The sequence below is a fragment of the Rhinolophus sinicus genome, chromosome X (assembly GCF_036562045.2).
Source record: "Rhinolophus sinicus isolate RSC01 chromosome X, ASM3656204v1, whole genome shotgun sequence".
NCBI classification, from domain to species: Eukaryota; Metazoa; Chordata; class Mammalia; order Chiroptera; family Rhinolophidae; genus Rhinolophus; species Rhinolophus sinicus.
This window is the reverse complement of record NC_133768.1, coordinates 92,032,516-92,051,909: the sequence shown is the minus strand read 5'-3', so window position 1 is coordinate 92,051,909 and position 19,394 is coordinate 92,032,516. Positions and strand designations below refer to the sequence as shown.

The 19,394-nt window shown below is 45.9% G+C and overlaps 1 protein-coding gene across 3 annotated transcripts in view; it reads right to left on the bottom strand.

Moving 5' to 3' along the window:
* Positions 1 to 282: 282 nt before the first annotated feature.
* The window catches only part of XPNPEP2 (X-prolyl aminopeptidase 2), a 32,359-nt gene continuing 13,247 nt past the window's right edge, over positions 283 to 19,394 (bottom strand). Inside the window, exons 8-21 of one of the 3 annotated variants that reach the window (XM_019716994.2) lie at positions 19,010 to 19,111; positions 18,326 to 18,407; positions 17,880 to 18,075; positions 17,046 to 17,135; positions 11,859 to 11,968; positions 11,060 to 11,137; positions 9,830 to 9,901; positions 7,697 to 7,757; positions 6,312 to 6,381; positions 5,778 to 5,882; positions 5,282 to 5,341; positions 4,674 to 4,750; positions 2,035 to 2,124; positions 283 to 1,419 (exon numbers count right to left, since the gene is read on the bottom strand). In XM_019716994.2, coding sequence (XP_019572553.2) covers positions 1,225 to 1,419; positions 2,035 to 2,124; positions 4,674 to 4,750; positions 5,282 to 5,341; positions 5,778 to 5,882; positions 6,312 to 6,381; positions 7,697 to 7,757; positions 9,830 to 9,901; positions 11,060 to 11,137; positions 11,859 to 11,968; positions 17,046 to 17,135; positions 17,880 to 18,075; positions 18,326 to 18,407; positions 19,010 to 19,111 — 1,388 coding nt within the window. In that variant the 3' untranslated portion in view covers positions 283 to 1,224. The remainder of the gene's footprint in view (positions 1,420 to 2,034; positions 2,125 to 4,673; positions 4,751 to 5,281; positions 5,342 to 5,777; positions 5,883 to 6,311; positions 6,382 to 7,696; positions 7,758 to 9,829; positions 9,902 to 11,059; positions 11,138 to 11,858; positions 11,969 to 17,045; positions 17,136 to 17,879; positions 18,076 to 18,325; positions 18,408 to 19,009; positions 19,112 to 19,394) is intronic. The other 2 variants (XM_074323778.1, XM_019716995.2) reach the window with 2 other exon arrangements.

Genomic DNA, 19,394 nt, shown 5'->3' with positions numbered 1-19,394 from the left:
ATTGCCAGGCTGTTTTAAGCATCGAGCAGGATGTGAGCCCAGGTGGCTAACGGCTGGGTTGGCTGGAGAAAACTTCCCCCTCCCCCAACAAAAGCGGGCTCAGTGAACCAAGAGGGGGCTGGGAGGTAGGTTAAGGGATTCTGCATGTACCAAAGGGCAAAAGAGCTGGACTGCCAGCCCATTGTGGTCCCACCATATACCAACCAAACACTGTGTGTCCTTGGGCAGTTCCCACCCCATCTGAAGCTCAGGTTTCTTATCTGTAAAATGGGGAAACCAGACACTAGCCACACAGGTTAATGGTCATCCAATGATGCTGGAGGGCTTGTCACTGTGGCTGCACTTTGGAAAGTTAAAAGGGCTCCCACATGTCATGAAATATGGGACAGTGATTCAGCATCAGTGCTCAGGCTGTTCCAAGTTCAAGTAGGGCCGTATTTCAGAGGACTCCCTGCAGTCCCTCCTACCCTATGGCCAAATTCATATGGATTAACTCCCTATCTTGTCATTTGGCATGGAGCCCACACAGGGTTTAGAAGCAATGGGCTCACGTGTTGGGTGCGGGGGCTGGTGTTTGTGCCCTTTCTCTGGCTGGCCTCCCTGATCTGGGGTGGCAGTATGCAACCAGACTGCCCAGCCACCCTCCACCCCCCCACCCCCCACAGGCACAACAGGGAACCTGGAGGCAATCTTTTTCCTTCAGCCCATGGGCAGCAGCCAGGAGTCCATTACAGGGCCAGGGATAGGCTAGAGGCAGCCTCAAGGGCATGGGGAGACCAAGGAGTCAGGAGCCAGGAGCCAGTGTGGGTGGGAACAGCTCTGATTATATTCATCAGGTGGTGATAGGGTGGGGCTCTCCCAGGGCCATGGAGTCCCTGGGGGTAAGACACTGCCCTATATTGTTTTTCTTGTGTGTGTGTGTGTGGGGGGGCAGTAGCAACAGGTTCTGCCAGGTTACAGTTTAGGCCTACTGGGCTTACAGGAGGAAAGGAACTACTTGGCTCTCCTATCCTGGGGCTGGGGGTTAGGAACCAAGAGTGAGGTGTACAAGCTCAGAGGGGGCCTGCCTAGGGCCAAGGAGCCCTGCTTCCTTGGGGCTTGGTCCTGGAGAAGGAGGCTGAGGGCAAAGGTTTCCAAGCAACGGGCTAGCAGAAGCTCTTGGGGCATGGGTGCTGCAGGGTGAGAGGAGCTGAGTGAGAAGGTCAGCAGGGGAGGCCTGGGCCTCTAGACATTCCAGTTGAGGATGGCAAGGGTAGAGACTGCCAACACAGAGGCCAAGGAGGTGGTGCATGGGGCCCTGGAGGACAGGGGCTCTGTTTGTTGCTGCAACCACTCGAACTCCTCCAGTAGCTGGCGCTGCTGCAGCTCAGGGCCCACCTTCTCTCGGATGGTCTGGTAGTAGTGGTTCAGGTACTGGAGCTACAAAGGGTAGGAGGGGTGAGGTGCCAAGAAGTGAGGTCTTAGTGCCATCCAGTCCCCTGCTGTGGTATTCCAGCTGCCCACCTCGGCCCAGGTACCCATAGGTATCTCATAGATCCCCGTAAGTTCCCAGCCATCATCAAGCAACAGGCATTCTCCAGGGCTTTTCAGAGGCAGTGTGCCACCGTAGCTGTTTAATGTCATAATCACTTTCATGGAATGGGGGTGGGGAGTGGGTTTCAGGCCCAGGAAGGAGAGTGAGTAGGGCAGGCATTATTGTACCATTTTACAGAAGAGGGGCCTGTGGCCCAGAGAGGGGAAGGGATTGATGGTGGAGTCCAGAGACCCAGTCTCAGACTCCCCAAGAGTTTACTACCTGGGGTTGGGCACGCTGGTCTGATGGGATTTCTAGAAGCTCCGGGATCTCTGATGAGCAGGAGAGGAATACCCCAGTGTGTGCCTACAGGTGCCACCAGTGTGAACCCTTCCAGCTGAAGGGAAGGGGCAGAGGGTCTTGGGGTAGGGGGAGCAGAGGAAAAAGAGAGGCCCAGGGTGGAAGAGAAGGCAGGCAGTGGTTCGGAGGCTGCAGGCTAGACAGTGCTGAGGGGCACTCACCTGCTCTGGGGACAGCAGGCTGACATCAATGAGGTTCCGGTCATAGGGCACCAAGGACACCACATCAAAGGTCAGGTAGGTCCCTGGGTACTGGGAAGCCACAGGGTAGGTGGGAAAGCAGGAAGTGAGCGAGGAGGAGCTAGGCTGAAGGAAAGGCTACAACACTCCATCCAGAAGCCATGGGCACAGGGAACTGACCCTTTTCAAACCCAACACAATGCCCTTGGCCACCCCCCTTTCTATCACTTAGCACCCTGTATTTGGTGCTTCCCTCCTGATTCCTAAGTTTAGGCTTGGGTCTGTATTTCTCCAAGTGTGGGCATTCACACAGCACATAGTAGGGAGCTTGTTAAATGTGTAGATTCTAGGGCCCAACACGCAGACCACTGGAGTGAGAATCTCTAGGGCAGGGCAGGGAACCTACATTTAAATAACTTTCAGATAAGTATTAGGCTTTTATATCTATCTATTTGTCTATCTATCTATCTATCTATCTATCTATCTATCTATCTATCTATCTATCTATCTATCTATCTATCATCTATCTATCTATTTCTAACTACATATCTATCGATGGATCTATCTATAGAGATAAGTACAAAGAAGAAAAAATAGCCCACAATTCTCATATCCCAGAGAGCTCTTGCATGTGTGTGCTTAGGAAATTCAAACTACAAAAATATACCCAATAAAAATTGAAAGTCTCTTCCCTGCCCACATTCCTTCCTGAAAAAATTTTAGGCATATACAGTATATATTGTATATGCATATATTATAAAAATTCATGCAAAATGGATCCTATCATACACTTTTCTGCACATTCTCTCCCTTTCCCCACCTCAATAGTGACCTAGGAAAGCACTCCATATTAGCACAGGGAAATGCACTCATTCTTTTTAAGGCTGCACAAGGGTCCATAGTATGCGGATGATGATTTATTTAACTAGTGATGGATATTATGCTGTTTCCACTTTTTAAACTATTACTATGAATGTTATAATGAACATCATTGTGTATAAATATCTTGGTGACCTTTTGGGACTATATCCAGAAGGCATATATCTGGCAGAGGGAAAGATGAAACAAAAAGTACAGGCATTTTTAATAGGAATTTCAATATTGTCAAACTGCCCTCCACTAAGGTTGTACCAATTTGCACTTCTCCCAGCAGTATTTGGGAGTGCCTGTTTCCCCACAAACTCACCAGCACTGGGTATCACCAAAGTCTCTCATTTTTGCCAATCGGATAGGTGGGCCATGGTATTCTATTGTTGTTTTGATTTGTATTTCTTTCTGAATTGTTGTTTTGATTTGTATTTCTTTCTGAATTGTTGTTTTGATTTGTATTTCTTTATGAATTGAATCTTTTCATGTTTATGGACCATCTATCTGTGTTGATCTTATTGAGTTGCCTCTTCATGTCCTTTGTCTGTTTTTTTCTGTTTTCCCTATTTTTTATCTTATTGATTTGTAAAAGCTCGTGGTAAAAAGGACGTTCATCCTTTCTTTGACATATGTGCTGTACTTGTCATACGTCTTTTGACTATTCATGGTATTGTTTCCATATAGTCTTCTAAAAAGATTTTAGTCAGAATTATCAATCTTTTTCTTCATGGCTTCTGGGTCTTGCATAGAAAGGTCCTTTTCCACCCTAAGATTATAAATGAATTCACATAGGTTTTCTTCTAGATCTTTTATGGCTTCACATTTAAACCTTGATCCATTTGGGATTTTATTTTGGTGTAATAGTGAAGTTCTTCAGTTTAATCTCCACCCCCAAATGATTAGCCATTTGTTCTCCCATTTATTAAACAATCTCTCTCTTCTTTACTGTTTTGAAATGCTAGCTTTATTATAAACTAAATTCCCATTTTATTTATGGATTTTAGAGGGTCTATTTCTGGACTACCTCTTCTGTTCCATTGTTACTTCTGTCTCTCCCATTTCCAATGTCACACTATTTTAGTTATGGTAGCTTCATAGCATGCACTAATATCTGAGAGGGCTAGTTTCCCTTATTGCTCTTTTTTTTCCTGGAATTTTCCTAGCTCTGTAGCTATCTTTACATGTTTAGTTTTACAAATAAACTTTATTAGCATTTTGTGAAGTTACAAAAGCATCCAGTTAGCACTGTTGAAATTGAATTTATAGATTAACTTAGGGAGAAATGACATCATAATTTTGAGGTTTCTTTTCAGAGAAAACCATTTACTTAGCTCTTTTTTAAGTCCTTCAGTACATGTTTTCTCCATGTACGTCTTTTAAAGTTTGTATATAGGTATTTTATCTTGTTGGTTGCTATTATATGGAATCTTTACTTCTAACAAGCTCCCCTGGTGGTGATTATGTACTCTGAAAACCAATGATTTAGGGCAGGAATATTGACTCATTTGGTCTGGAGTGGGACCCGGGTATTAGCATTAAAAAAAAGAAAAGATCTCCAGATGATTCTAATATTCTAATGTGCAAACAGTTTTGAGAAAATCTGATTTATGGAATTTTTCTGGAGCTAAGGAAGACTCCAAATAAACTCTTGTCCACACATTCTCCTTTGACCTTTTACCCTCCTCCCACCCACACACAGCCCAAAGTCACTGCCATGCTGTCCAAACCTCTAGCCCATCTTGGTGGCACTTTACCTTGGTCTTTGCTTCTACCACGACGGCCACATCTTCAAGACGGATCCCAAATTCTTTGTCGTGATAGTAACCAGGTTCTGGGAGGCACAGAGTTGCTGGTTGCATTAAGCAGGGTGGGGGGACTTGAACCTGGGCTTCCTGTATCAATTGAGTAGTGGCTACAGGGTACAACTGCTTAGCTGCCCTTGGCTGGTGGCTGGGACAGACTCACCACTTGTTAGATGCTCATTGATAACCCAGAGGCAACCAGCCAGGCTTCAATTCCCTCACCCTTCCTTGCAGCCCAGCGGGAAAGATTTCAGGGTTCACTTGGGTCCTGGAGGTACTCCCATCTCCTTGTGTGCCACTGTCCTGTTACCCCAGCATTTGATTGGAGACTTTAGAGCTTGGATGTACAGCTGGGAACAAACTCCCAAGGGCAAAATGAGGGTATGGGCTGCAGGTGGCCTGGGGTTAGGGTGGGATAATAATCCATTTAGGGCTGGGAGTGGAGAGGTGAGGGAAAGCAGCAGTGGAGCCTGGGTGTGCCTATGCCTGTCATGTTTCATAGACTGCAATCCTGGGCTCGTCTTGGGGTAGGGAGGGGTGGAGGAGCCCGAGAGTCATACCGATGGAAGTGAACATGCCCTTGCCCATGGTAATGCTGCTGGACTGGAATCCTACTGGCCCTGGAAAGGGAGATGTAGGCACAATATCAGCTTTCCTATACTTACTGGCTTGGAAACTGGCAGGCTCAGGGGAATAGCAGGTAAGTGGGGGTCCCCGGGCATCTCTAGCAGCACTTGTCCGCCACATCATTGTCCACCTGGGGCTGGTACAGACCAGATTGGCTCTGGCTTTTATTTCTGCAGGGTCTACGCCAATCAGCCAGCAGGCATTGACCCTGCTCCTCTCTCTGAGGCCCTCCCAGTTGCCAGGCAGGCAGCAGGAGTGGCCAGATGCCAGCATTTCTCACTTACCTCACAGAGCATCACCTCCCACCAGTTGGGTAATCTTGGGTGGGTCACTGCATCTCTGAGGGTCTCGGTCATTTCCATAACTGTGAAAGGCTCTGCCACCTTCAGAAGAGAGGGGATCCCGGGGGAGTGTTGAGGAGATACCTACACTCATGCACACTCAGGAAGTTGCCAATGCCATGGCCTGTCCCATGACCATAATTGAGTCCAACATCCCACAGGGCTCTGCGGGCAAAGGCTTCCATTGCTAGTCCTGGAAGAGAGATGGCCCCAATCAGTTGGCTGGACCCCAGACTAGTTGCCTTGCTCCTTCTTGATCTCTCGTTTCAGAGCCAACCACCAGGATTGTGCCTATGAAGAGGGATTTCTGAGAGTGCACTGTCTCCAGCACACCTTACATTGTACCCATCACCCAGACTGACAACTCTAATACAATTTCTCCCCATCTGTCAAGACACCTACCTTCAGGAATCCTCCCATTACTGCCACAGCCCACAATAACTTCCCCCACCTCTGAGCTACCCTTAGATTAGGAGTCAGGAAGCCTGGGTTCAAGGCCTGGCTCGCCTACTAGCCCTCTGTGTAACCTTGGGCAAATCACTTTCTCTCTCTGGTCTGGATTTTCCTATATATACAATGTATGGGATGATGCTGTGGGTCCAGCCTGGTCTCCGAAACCTACCTGATGTAGCAGCAGGAAAGACAAGTCTGGACAGATCGATATTTCCTATCAACACACGGGTATATGCCTCCTGATGGGGAGAGGGAGAAGTAATGTGGTACACAAGAGGGGTAGCCTGGGCATTTCCAGCTGCTTGGCTTGTGTATACACAGGTGTGTGGGCCCTGGTCTGTGAGGGATACTGGGGGGAGGTGTATGCTCATGTGTGGTCACCCAGGTTCTAGAAGAAGGCCAGAGGAGGCTGAGGGGGACCTGTCCAAAGCTGGGGCTTAGTCCATGTACTTCTCTTTGGCTGGCTCACAGTGATGCTTGTAGATGGTGGTGAGCTAAGGCTGTGACAGCAGGAGCTTGGGAGAAAAATTCCCTGGGCTGGAATCCTGACTTGGTCACCTAAAAACTCTGAGACCTTGAGCAAGCAACTTTAATGTCTCTGCACCTCACTTTTCTCGTCTCTAATGTGACAATCCCAGTACCAGCTCATAATGTTGCTGGGAGGAGTAGGTAGACTCATGCAGCTAAGGTGCTCCAAACAGAGTAAATGCTCAAATTGAGGTCAGTGCCCTTATTACCAATATTATGACCATCCTTTTTTAAGGCATTAAATTTAGGTTGGGATCTGATAATCTGGCAGGTCAGCCTTGCTTGGATGGGGCTGTTAACTTGTGGAAAGAGGAAGGAAGGTGGGCTGACAGAAACCCCTTCCCTGTGGTGATGTGGTGAGTCCCCTTCACCCTCCCAGCCCCAACACACATGTACAGGCTTGTCATCTCAGGCACAACAATCTGGGGCAGCAAACTCAACCCGCTAAACTATGAGCTCCTGGAGGCCGGACCAGTGTTGTTGTTTTTTCTGTTTTCAGCATAATGTCTGAGCTGCAGACTAGTGCACATAGATGAGGTCTCAGCCTCTATACTAGGTGGACCAGCCCTCACTGCTTCCTGAAAACTTCCAGCTCCTTTCCACTTCTGAGACTTTGCTTGTGCCATTTCTCCTCTTGGAATGCCTTTTTCCCTCCTTTCTGTTGAGCATGGAGCTAGGCACACAGATAGCACCAAAAAGTATTCATTGATTTACTGAAATGGGATGATGATAAACTTGGGCACATCTAAAGGGATGCCATTCACTTCATGGTTCTGTACTAATTTCAACGAGAGCACACAGGTGGTAAGATTGTTGAGTTCTGTTGGTAGCCGGAAACATCTCTGGAGAAGTAGCTAGAAGGACTGGGTTTTCTGATACTAACTTACTGTGTGACCATGGGCAAACTATTTAACCTCTTAGGGCCTCAGTTTTAGCTTCTGTAAAATTAAAGGGCTCTTAGTGGAGTGATTTCTTGGGTGTCCCTTGAATGAGGGTAGGTAGGGGAAATCTGGGTCCAATGCTTACCTTTTGGAAAGCAGAGGGGGTGCCCCAGTGGACTGTTCTGGTGATATCTGTGGTTCCATCCCTGTGGAAAAGGAAAATCAACATATGCAGCTCTGCTGAATACCTGGGGGTAGGGATCATGGTGATGTGTTTCCTGTGTGCTTTTCACTGGGGTTTGAGCAGCAGGGATGGAATGGCGGTGGGGAGGGGAGTGAAAGGAAGAAAACGGCTGCCATCATCAAAAGCCCATCTTCAGCATCTATGTGTGAAGAAGCTCTGCAAAGCTATCAAGTTCAAATCATTATGTTGTCAGGCAATCCTGATTCCCCACAAGCGTATCCACCTTCACGCCCCCTACCATTTTGGCTGTTTGCAAGCCTGGGTTTGTTTGGGTCAGGCTGGCTCTAAAAGCAAGGCTTGTTCCAGGCTTTCTGAGAGGTAGGAGGGATTGTCCCATTTTTACAGCTGGGGAAACTGAGGTCCAGAGAAATAATAACACTCACACATAGAGATAATTATTTACCATCTATATAACATTTTGGGCAGCTCCCTGGGAAGGGTGGTAGAGCAGACCTCATTATCCCCATTTCACAGATGAGGCAATTGAGGCCAGGAGGCCGTCTCCCTTTCTGAGCCTCAGTAAAACCAGGCCTGCAGCAAGCACTCACTCTCCACAGTTCTCTCCATTGTAAACATGGATTTGATGAAGAAATTTGTTCAGAGTCCCAATAAACTGAAGCCAGAAGCCAAAACCTGACTCCCAACCACCAGCTGCAACTGTTCCCCTAGGATGGCCCGTGTGGTAACCTCCCTACCTCAGGGAGGGGAGGGGGAAGATAAATGGTCCCAGGGCCCTGGGGATCCCTCCTTGGGAGCAGGTCACAGGACGTGGTAGGCTTTTTTAGAAGGAGAGAAGAGGAAGTGAGGTGACCATTTCACCAGCCTCACCCTGCTCTGAGTGTGCCCCAATCCAACAACGCCCCACAAATTCACTTCCCCTTTGCACATTGGCTGTCTCCAGTACACACAGAGACACAGTTGAAACTAGGAAAGGCTGCCAGGCTGAGTGCCTGCTGCACTGGCTTCCAGAGGTGTACTTGGAACATGCAGAATGCCTTTGTCATTAGCGCATTCGCCATTTCCACAGGATAGAGGATGGCAAACTGTTTGAAACTACTCCTTACTCCTCCATCAGCTCCGACACCCTTTCCTTTCCCCAACTCCAAGCTCCCCACAGTCCACTTGCTTCCTGGATGAGAAGAGAAAATATTCCAGCAATTCTCAGCTCAGTTCCTGAGTGAATGATTGGTCACATATTTGGAAGGAATTGGGTTAGCCTATTTTGCATGGCCATCATATCTGGGTATTCATGTTGCGCACTGTATAAGGGTAACACATCTAAAGGGATGCCATTCACTTCATGGTTCTGTACTAATTTCAATGAGAGCACACAGGTGGACACAGGCATTGTGGAGTCCTGGTGCAGGGGGAGAGTACCCTCTTACATAGGAGAGTGCCTTACACATGGTTGTGCATGCACTTAGAAGAACATGCACACATATATACTCAGAGACACCTACCTATGCTAATGGGTGTACCCTGTCTCAACTGTGCTCTGGGTGTCCTCTGACATTGCTTCTCTTACCTGCTTATTGCTTTTGGAGGTCTGGTCCTGCGCCACCCCCAACCTGATATGATCACCTCACCCATACAGTGGCAGTGGGAAGGGGGCTGAGGAGGATGCATGGTGCTGATAGAGTATGGGCCATGTCCAGTGTGTGCCTGAGTGAGTGAGAATATGGGTGTAGTGTTTGTACAGCTGGGCAGGGCTGTTAAGCATGGCTGTTCAGACTGTGTAATAATATGCAGGCTTATAAACATTTTATTTGAGCAAGGGGAGTCTTTTCCTGATTCTCACTGAGGTGTTGCATGGGCAGCCCCACTGTTTTGGTCTCTGTGTGTTTCCCACTGTGCAGAGATCCCCCTGCTCCCAAGTGTAAAAGTGGGAAGGATGCTCAGGCTCAATCAATGCAGGCCTCTTCTTTCTCAGATGAAGAATCTATGCCCAGGAAGGGACAGCTTTGGCCAGTTCTTGGCTGGCCCAGGGTGTTTGGGCTGAGACAGTTGGGCCAGGGTTGGGTAGAAGCTACGTACCAGTATTGTCCCCCAGAATCCACCAGGTACATTTCATCTGAGGATAGCTTGCGGTGATTCTCCTTGGTTGGGCTGAGAACAGGAGAGATGCTGAGAAAAGGAGCAGTCTAACCCTGCGTTGGGTGGGGTGGGGATTCTGAGTGAAAACAGAGGAACACCCTCTACCCCTGGGGGTTGGGCTTCCAGGCTGATTCCTTTGGGGAAGTCATTATCTTCCAAAGGGCCCTGGGAGAATACTCAGCTTCTATCACTAATGTCCTCAGCGTGCATCTGTTTATCTTGCACTTCACAAGCAAGGCCCTGGTCCCCAAGGAGGAGAGAAAGGAAAGAGCCCAGAATGTGGGAGCTGGGAGAACCTTAGAGAGCACCCAGCGCAGCCACCTTCTTTTACATAAGGAGAAACAGGCCTGCAGAGGCCAAGGGGCTTGCATGAGGCCATGTGGTAAAGCTGGCACGGAGCTGGGCCTGGACCCCAATGCTTAGTCCAGTGCTCTTTCTCTAACTTCTGCTACATCCAGAGTAGAGAGCCCTGAGAAGCCAGGAAACAGGAAGGAAGGATACCTGAGGGTAGGGATGGAGAACAAGATTTGCTAGGGCCAAGGAGCTCCTATATTGCTATTCTCTAGTGGGGAGAAAGGGCTGGGCCAAGGCACCTGAAGGCTTTGGAGATGCCGGGGAGGGAATTCTGGGATAGGCCAGGCCAGCCCGTGGAGTGTGTCTGATTTCTGCCTGCTGTGCCCATTCAAGGCAGAGGCATCTGGTCAGCTTGGTTCCCCAAGTTTCATCAGGCAGGTCTGCAGGTGTTTGTTTTCTGTGGTGCCAAACATCTGGCCAGCCTACATCTTGGGCCCGCCTTAGTTGGTTTAGGCTGAGTGAATGGGCCTTTCTCCTTATGCACTTGTGAACTTTAAGAATTAACTAACATAACTGACAGGATGCCAAAGAAAAGCATCCAGCAGCAGCCCTGCCTCCCTTCCAGATCCCTCAGCCCTGAGCAATCACAAAGTCCCAGCCTCTTAGGGGAAAAACTGTTCAGGCCTTTTAATTCCAAATAAACTTCCAAGCCCCAACTGAACTCCACTCCCCACCCACAGGCCCCACAGTGCTAAACGTTTCAAAACTTAAATATGGACTCAGGTCCCAGAGCACTCCCTCCTCCACACCCTCTCTCCCTGCACATACACTGGGATCCTCCCACAGAGCCCTAGAAAATTGTTTCTCCTGAAGTACCTGTAGTGGGCCAGGGCAGCATTCAGACCACTAGCAGAGATGGTTTGGAAACTGGGTCCAGAGGAAAACTTTTCCTCTCTGCAAAGTACAAGGCAGGAATGGTCAATGAATGAGCTCATGGGCTGGGCTGTGCCTAGAATACCTAACAAGGGCAAATGAAGGTCACGGCTGCCTCTACCTCAGCCAGACTCTCTCAGCCCCACCTCCTGGTTCCATCCTCCCAATTCCCGATATGCCACTTATAGATCACTCAAGGTCAGAGAAGGAGGGACTGTAGATACAGGTCATTCTCTTTCCACATCCATTTTACAGATGGGGAAACCAAGGTCTGTATGACTCACAGTGTATTCATGGTAAAACAAGAGTGAAGAAATTTAGCTCCCTGTATTTAAAAACTCCTCCAGCGCTGGAGCAGCATCCTGCACCTCAAATCTACAATTTTCCCATGGTCTGGGCCAAATGTCCCCTCAGGAAAGTCCCCTCCTCAATTTGATATCCTTAAGTGGTACAGGGGCCAACAGGCCTGAGTCAGCCTCCCCCAGGGAGAATGGGCCCATGCCTGAAGCAGACACGAGGGGGCGCAGTTGCATTGTGGCCCTTGAAGTTTTAGGGGCTGAAGAATATCATCCAACACCCTCTGCCTAGCTCCGGGACTACTCAAGAATCTGTTACTTCTTGCTCCAGAGAGGCACCCCCAATAAAAGAGGGTCTTCCTTCCCTCTAAGTAAGGAGACCAAGTCCCCTTTCCTGTCCCCACCCCACATTAAAAGGTAGCCAAAAAGGAGCCGTAGTCCTTCACCCTCGGAACTTATCCAGCAGCTCTGCCCCTGAGAACTCGTCCACTGTGCCTTTGGGGACGTTCTTCTCCAGCCAGACCAAGTAGCGGATCACGGGCACAGCATCCCGCACCTGGAGTGAGGCAAGCAGAGAAGCCCGCTGAGGAACAGTCTCCGACAGGGCTCAGGGATGACAAGATCAGGTGACTGCTCTGGAAGCTGAACTTTAAGAATCCGAGGGTTTCATGGGTTATTTGATGATATTAAGGGATTCTTGTTAATGTTTATTTATATGATCACAGTGTGGTGATTTTTTGAAAAGAGTCCTTGCCTTTCAGAGATACTGATGTGTTGTCAGAAGAAAAGATATAATACCTGGGATTTGCTTTAAGTTCACACAGTATCAGAGGGTAGGGAGTGGAGGTAATGAATGTGGGCTTGCAGACTAAATGGGATTGGCCATGACTTGATGACAGTTGAAGCTGGGTAGTGGCACATGGGGGTCATTATGCTATTTTCTCCACCTTTGTATATGTTTAAAATTTTCCATAAGAAAAACTTTTCTAAAATGAGGTGCTTTATCCTTATTTTAACAGGACTATGCAAAAGAGAGAGTAATTCTCTTGCCAGGGTGATGAAATCATTACAGCAAACACTTATTTAACACTTGGATTGTGCCAGGTGGTGCTCAAAGCAATACATATATCATTAATATAAGATTAGGGGGGTAAGAGGGGTGGGGGGTGGGAGATGAGGGTACGGGGGATCAAATATATGGTGATGGAAGGAGAGTTGACTCTGGGTGGTGAACACACAATGGGATTTATAGATGATGTAATACAGAATTGTACACCTGAAATCTATGTAATTTTACTAACAATTGTCACCCCAATAAATTTAAAAAATAAATTAAACAAAAAGAAAAAAAAATGTACACCTGAAATCTATGTAATTTTACTAACAATTGTCACCCCAATAAAAAAAGAATTATATATAAAATTATAGATTTATGTAATTTAAATTATTATTACATATGTACATAATATATATATTTATATGTATATACACATTATATGTATGTAAATGTGTATACATACACACATATAATATGTGATTATATATTGATTATACATTGTAATAAACATACTTAAAATATTTCAACATATATTAATCATTTATGAATATTTATTATATACAGTTGGTCCTCTGTATGCACAGGTTCCATATCCATGGGTTCAACCAAACACGGGTCAAAGGTATTAGAAACTCTTCCAAAAAACTGAAGAAGAGACAATACTCCCTAATTCATTTTATGAGGCCAACGTTACCCTACCAAAACCTGGTAAGGGCAACACAAAAAAAGAAAACTACAAACCAATCTCTCTGATGAATACAGATGCAAAAATCCTAAATAAAATTCTAGCAAATCGAATGCAACAATGCTTTAAAAAGACTATTCATCATGACCAAGTGGGGTTCATCCCAGGAGCACAAGAATGGTTCAACATCCTCAAATCCATCAATGTGATACATCATATAAACAAAATAAAGGACAAAAATCATATGATTATATCAATTGATGCAGAAAAAGCATTTGACAAGAAACAACATCCATTTATGATTAACACTTAATAAAATAGGTATAGAAGGAAAATACCTTAACATAATAAAGGCCATATATGACAAACCCTCAGCTAATCTCATAATTAATGGAGAAAAACTGAAGCCCTTTGCTCTATGCTCAGGAACACGACAGGGATGTCCCCTATCACCTCTGCTTTTCAACATAGTGTTGGAAGTCCTCGCCAGAGCAATCAGGCAAGAGAAAGAAATAAAAGGCATCCAAATTAGGAATGAAGAAGTTAAACTGTCACTCTTTGCAGATGACATGATGCTATATATAGAAAACCCTAAAGACTCCACCAAAAAGCTATTAGAAACAATCAACGAATACAGTAAAGTTGTCGGCTACGAAATCAATGTACAAAAGTCCACTGCATTCCTATATACTAACAATGAAATCTCAGAAAAGGAAATTAAAAACACCAACTCTTTTTGCAACTGCAGCAAAAATAATAAAATACCTAGGAATAAACTTAACCAAGGATGTGAAAGACCTATATGCTGAAAAGTATAAGACATTTTTAAAAGAAATTGAAGACACGAAGCAATGGAAAGACATTCTGTGCTTATGGATTGGAAGAATCAACATAGTCAAAATGGCCATATTACCCAAAGCAATATACAGATTTAATGCAATCCCCATCAAAATCCCAATGGCATTTTTTAAAGAAATAGAACAAAAACATCATCAGATTTATTTGGAACCACAAAAGACCCCGAATAGCCAAAGCAATCTTAAGAAAAAAGAACAATACTGGAGGTATGACACTCTCTGACTTTAGCTTGTACTACAGGGCTACAATAATCAAAACAGCATGGTACTGGCAGAAAAACAGACATATAGACCAATGTTATAGAATTGAGAACCCAGAAATAAAACCACATAAATATGGACAGATAATTTTTGATAATGAAGCAAAAAACATTCAATGGAGAAAAGACAGCCTCTTCAATAAATGGTGCTGGCACAATTGGAAAACCACGTGCAAAAGAATGAAACTGGACTGCTATCTGTCAGCATGTACCAAAATTAATTCAAAATGGGTCAAAGACTTAAGCATAAGACCTGAAACAATAAACTGCATAGAAGAAAACATAAGTACTACACCTATGGACCTTGGGTTCAAAGAGCATTTTATGAATTTGACTCCAAAGGCAAGGGAAGTAAGTAAAAGCAAAAATAAATGAATGGGACTATATCAAACTTAAAAGCTTCTGCATAGCAAAAGAGACCATCGACAAAATAAAGAGGCCACCAACTGAATGGGAGAAGATTTTTGCAAACAGTGCCTCCAATAAGGGACTAATATGCAAAATATACAAGGAACTCATGCAACTCAATAACAAAAACAAACAAACAACCCAATTGAAAAATGGGCAGAGGACCTGAAGAGACATTTCTCCAAAGAGGACATACAAATGGCCAACAGACATATGAAAAAATGTTCAACATTACTAATCATCAGAGAAATGCAAATCAAAACCACAAAGAGATGTCCCCTCACCCCAGTTAGAATGGCTATCATCAACAAGACAAATAGTAACAAGTGTTGGAGAGGCTGTGGAGAAAAAGGAACCTTCATACACTGTTGGTGGGAATGCAGACTGGTGCAGCCGCTATGGGAGGCAGTGTGGAGGTTCCTCAAAAAATTACAAATAGAATTACCATAAGACCCAGCAATCCCTCTCTTGTGTATCTACCCATAAAATCTGAAAACATTTATCCATAAAGACACATGTGCTCCAATGTTTATTGCAGCTTTATTTACGGTGGCCAAGACATGGAAGCAACCAAAATGTCCTTCGATAGATGAATGGATAAAGAAGTTGTGGTATATATACACAATGGAATACTATTCGGCGGTAAGAAAAGATGAAATAGGACCATTTGTGACAACATGGATGGATCTTGAGATTATAATGCTAAGCGAAGTAAGTCAGACAGAAAAAGCAGAGACCCATATGATTTCTCTGATATGTGGTATGTAAACCCAAAACAACAAAAGAACGAGATAAACAATGAGAAACAAAAACTCATAGACACAGACAATAGTTTAGTGGTTACCAGAGGGTAGGGGGGAGGGGGTGGTAGATAAGGATAAAGGGGATCAAATATATGGTGATGGAAGGGGAATTGACTCTGGGTGGTGAACACACAATGGTATTTATAGATGATATAATACAGAATTGTAAACCTGAAATCTATGTAACTTTACTAACAATTGTCACCCCAATAAACTTTAATTAAAAAAAAAAGTATTAGAACAAATTCAGAAAGTTCATCTCTAAATTGATGAGACAAGTAAAGAGTTAATAGGAGCAAACTTGTTGGCTAACAGGAGTGAGCTTAAACATTAACCGCTTGGCCCTAACTCCCCTGGCTAGCACTGCACCTACAAGCTGACAAGCACCTTACATCCATCATAGGTGAGAACAGAACAGTTCCCAATCGTTGCAAGCTAACATCCATCTTACCATGTTTCCCTGAAAATAAGACCTAACAGGAAAATAAGCACTAGCATGATTTTTCAGGATGACATCCCCTGAACATAAGCTCTAATGGGTCTTTTGAAGCAAACCTTAATATAAGACCCTGTCTAATATTCTGGGAAACATGGTAGATGGGAACAGGACAGTTCCCAGGAGAAGACAATTGTAATGGCAGCGCCTCCCTGCAAGATGACAAGCACCCTACATGCTGCTTAGAAAAATATAAAACCCCAGCACTCCTTCTCATTGGCGCAGCTGTCCCCCATCAGACTCTTCCCTGGCAGAACTCCATTTGCCAGTATCTCTATCTTATCCCTCTGTCTCTGCCGCTCGCCCTCTCAAACTGCCCTGGCAAAACTTCTGCCAGTTCCAAACAGAACTCTCTCCCTTTTTAACTTTCAATAAATATTTTGTCTGGATACTCTTGTAGAGTCTCATAAATTATTTTACATTCTGTGAATGACCAGGGGTTAATTTTATGGCAAGATATAAACAATACATTATAATCAGTATTTATACCACATTTACATTTCATTAAGTATTATAAGTAATCTAGAAATGATTTAAAGTATATGGAGGATGTGCATAGGTTATATGCAAATACCACACCATTTTACATAAGAGATCTGAAGATTTTGGTGTCTGAGCGGGTCCTGGAATCAATACCCTGTGGATACTGAGGGACAACTGTATTATTAATCTTGTAATGTTATATGTGTCTTATATATTGTATAATATATATTTATTTACTTAATCCTCAAGACAACCCTGTGCTATAGATTACTATTATGATCCTCATTTTACATATGAGGTAACTAAGGCCCAGGGAGGTGAAGTGACTTGCCCAAGGTCACCCATCTAAGAAATGAATGGAGGAGCTGGGGCTTGATCTCAGACACCCTAGCTCCAGGTAGGGTGCTTTGAACCAATGTACCATGCTGGGAGTATGGAAGTAGAGCACAGGTAGGCACCCAGGATTTCTGTGTCCACTTCTCTGTTTCATTGGGGGGCTTTTCAGGCTCTTCCTTCAGGGTTTCTTTTCTAACCCATCAGACCAGGAGCTCCAAAAAGGCTATTCTGCCTGCCCATGGACTTACGTGGCTGGCCCTGAGGAGGGCCTGTTCCTTACTGTTTTTCACCGCCTTGGTCACCATCACTGGGGAGTAGGTGTCTGCTACGAGTTTCTCCTGTCAAGGGTAGAGAGGAAGAGGTTTGTGAACCCTCTTCAGGGCACAGCAGTGTTTGAAAAGGATTAGTAGGAAAGCCTGGCTGAGGGGAGACTTGCTGTTTCCTATGATGGCAATGACCTTTCCTTGTGTGATCTCTGGCTGTGCAAGTGTTTCCTAGTCTTCCAAGCCCAGCTTAACCTTCTTCCCTCCCTTCCTCCATTCCTTTCTGCCCCTGGATCCCACCAATGCTCTGAGACGGATAAGAGCTTGGCCCCAGCCAGTTGATGGGCTGTTCTGACAGTGTGAGTTTCCTGCACATGTCATACCATTTGCCATTTATTGAACACTGGGTTTTACATGCACTATCTCCTCTAAAGCTCCTCAGAGCAACTCCTCTGAGGTCTGGATTATTATCACCATTTACAGGTGAGAAAACAAAGGCCCAGCTTGGCTAAGTCAGTTGTCTAAGGTTGTTGCACAGCCATTTTGGGGCAGAGCCAGGACTCAGTCCCAGGTTTGTCCACCTCAAAGGCCAGGCTGTGCTCCCTTTAGCTTCCTTGACAATCTCTGAGCTCTCTGTGGACAGACATCTGGCTTCTTCATCCTTCTCTTCTCAGGGAGGCCTAGAAGGGGATTCATTGCACCATTGTCAACTGAACAACTGCCTGAATGGCTGAGGAGCTGTGGCCCCACTTTAGGTGAGACTTACCAGGGCTAGAGTGGGGGCATTGCCTGGCCTGGGTTGTGGCATGGCAAACCCACCTTGGGTATCACTTTGTAGAGCCCATACATAGTGTAGCTGGTCCCAATCCAGATCCTCACAGCTCCTGTGGCATAGGTTTGGACACTGTCATGGACTTGGCTGTAATCTTCAAGTTGCACACACATGGAGCCTGTGCAGTTGGAGTTCAGATACTGCAGGGTCTCGGAGTTAAAGCGACTCTTGTTTACAAATAATCTGGGTGGGGAGGCAAGATTGAAAAGGTCCTGAGGGTGTCTAAGGACAATCAAAGGACCAGAGGCCCTTTGTTGCTGGAGGTCAGGGAGCTGAGCAGACTGGATTTGGAGTAAGTGGGACCAGGTGTCAAGATGTCAGGAAAAGTTCCAAGCTTGTGGGAAGGCTGCACATTGAGACAGGGTAAGTGGTGCCGCAGTGAGAGGTGGAAATTGGAGGAAGTCTGCCATAGCAAGCCAAGGAAAAACCGTACCTGATGGAGGAGTCCGTGAGCAGTGTGTAGGAATAGAAGAAGGGGTTATAAGGGATGTCACTACTGCGAAGATTGAAGAGCCCTGGAGAAGAGGATTGATGGAGACTATTTATGAGACTGAGCTGCCTGAGGCCAGCCCATCTGACACCTTTGCCCTACTGTTTGCTTTGGCCCCCCCAAAATTGAAAGCAGCACACCTGCTTCATCTACCTTTGCATGTTTCTTAGTCTTTGGGTGGGTGGGGGTGTCTTTGTGGCATGGATGAGAGCTATGGACCCTTTCTCTCAAAAAATGCAGATACCCAGCCAGCAGTCAGCAAGTAGTTTCAGTGGGTTCCCAGATTATCTGAAAAGAGGTACACTGGGTGTGTGAGTGCCCTGGCCAGGCTGCTGGGGGGTGTTTGCTGGGTCTCTTCCCTTTCATGAGACAGAAGCCTTTGCTGCTGTGGTCAGGCCATCCCTCTGGTGGCCTGGGGCCTGGGGGCTGGCCCCAGCTTGCCCTGGGCTTCCTAGTTGCCTTTTTTGGCAGACATGATCTCCTGTCCCCTCCCCTTCTTAGTTCTCACAGGACATGGCCACAGAGCTCACAGAACTGGTGGGTACCTGGTGGTTGGGGAGGATTCCTGCACTGCAGGGCCCAGGAAGCTTGGGGGTTGGGGGGACCCAGGTGCCTCCATGTACTCACAGGCTGTCTCATCAAGTGCTGATAGAAGCACAGCAGTTGGGGCCTTGTGATGCTTCTGCATCTGGCTACGGATGCTAGATACTTTCTCCTGCCAGGTGCTCCCTAGAAGAAAAGAAGCCCAAAGAAAGCATAAGTGACATACCTTGTCTCTGACACTCTGTTCCTGAGAGGGCTCCCTTAGGGCAATAGTTTTTCATTTCTTTAAAAGCACTGGAACTCTTTCTTTGAACAAACTCTTACTTGTGTAATCGTTAGGGGCATGGGCTCTGGACCCAGACTGTCTGGGTTCAAATACTAGCTCTGTCATTACTAGCTGGGTGACCTTGGGCAAATTAGTTAGCACCTCTGTGTCTTAGTTTGCACATGTGTAAAATGAGAATGGATC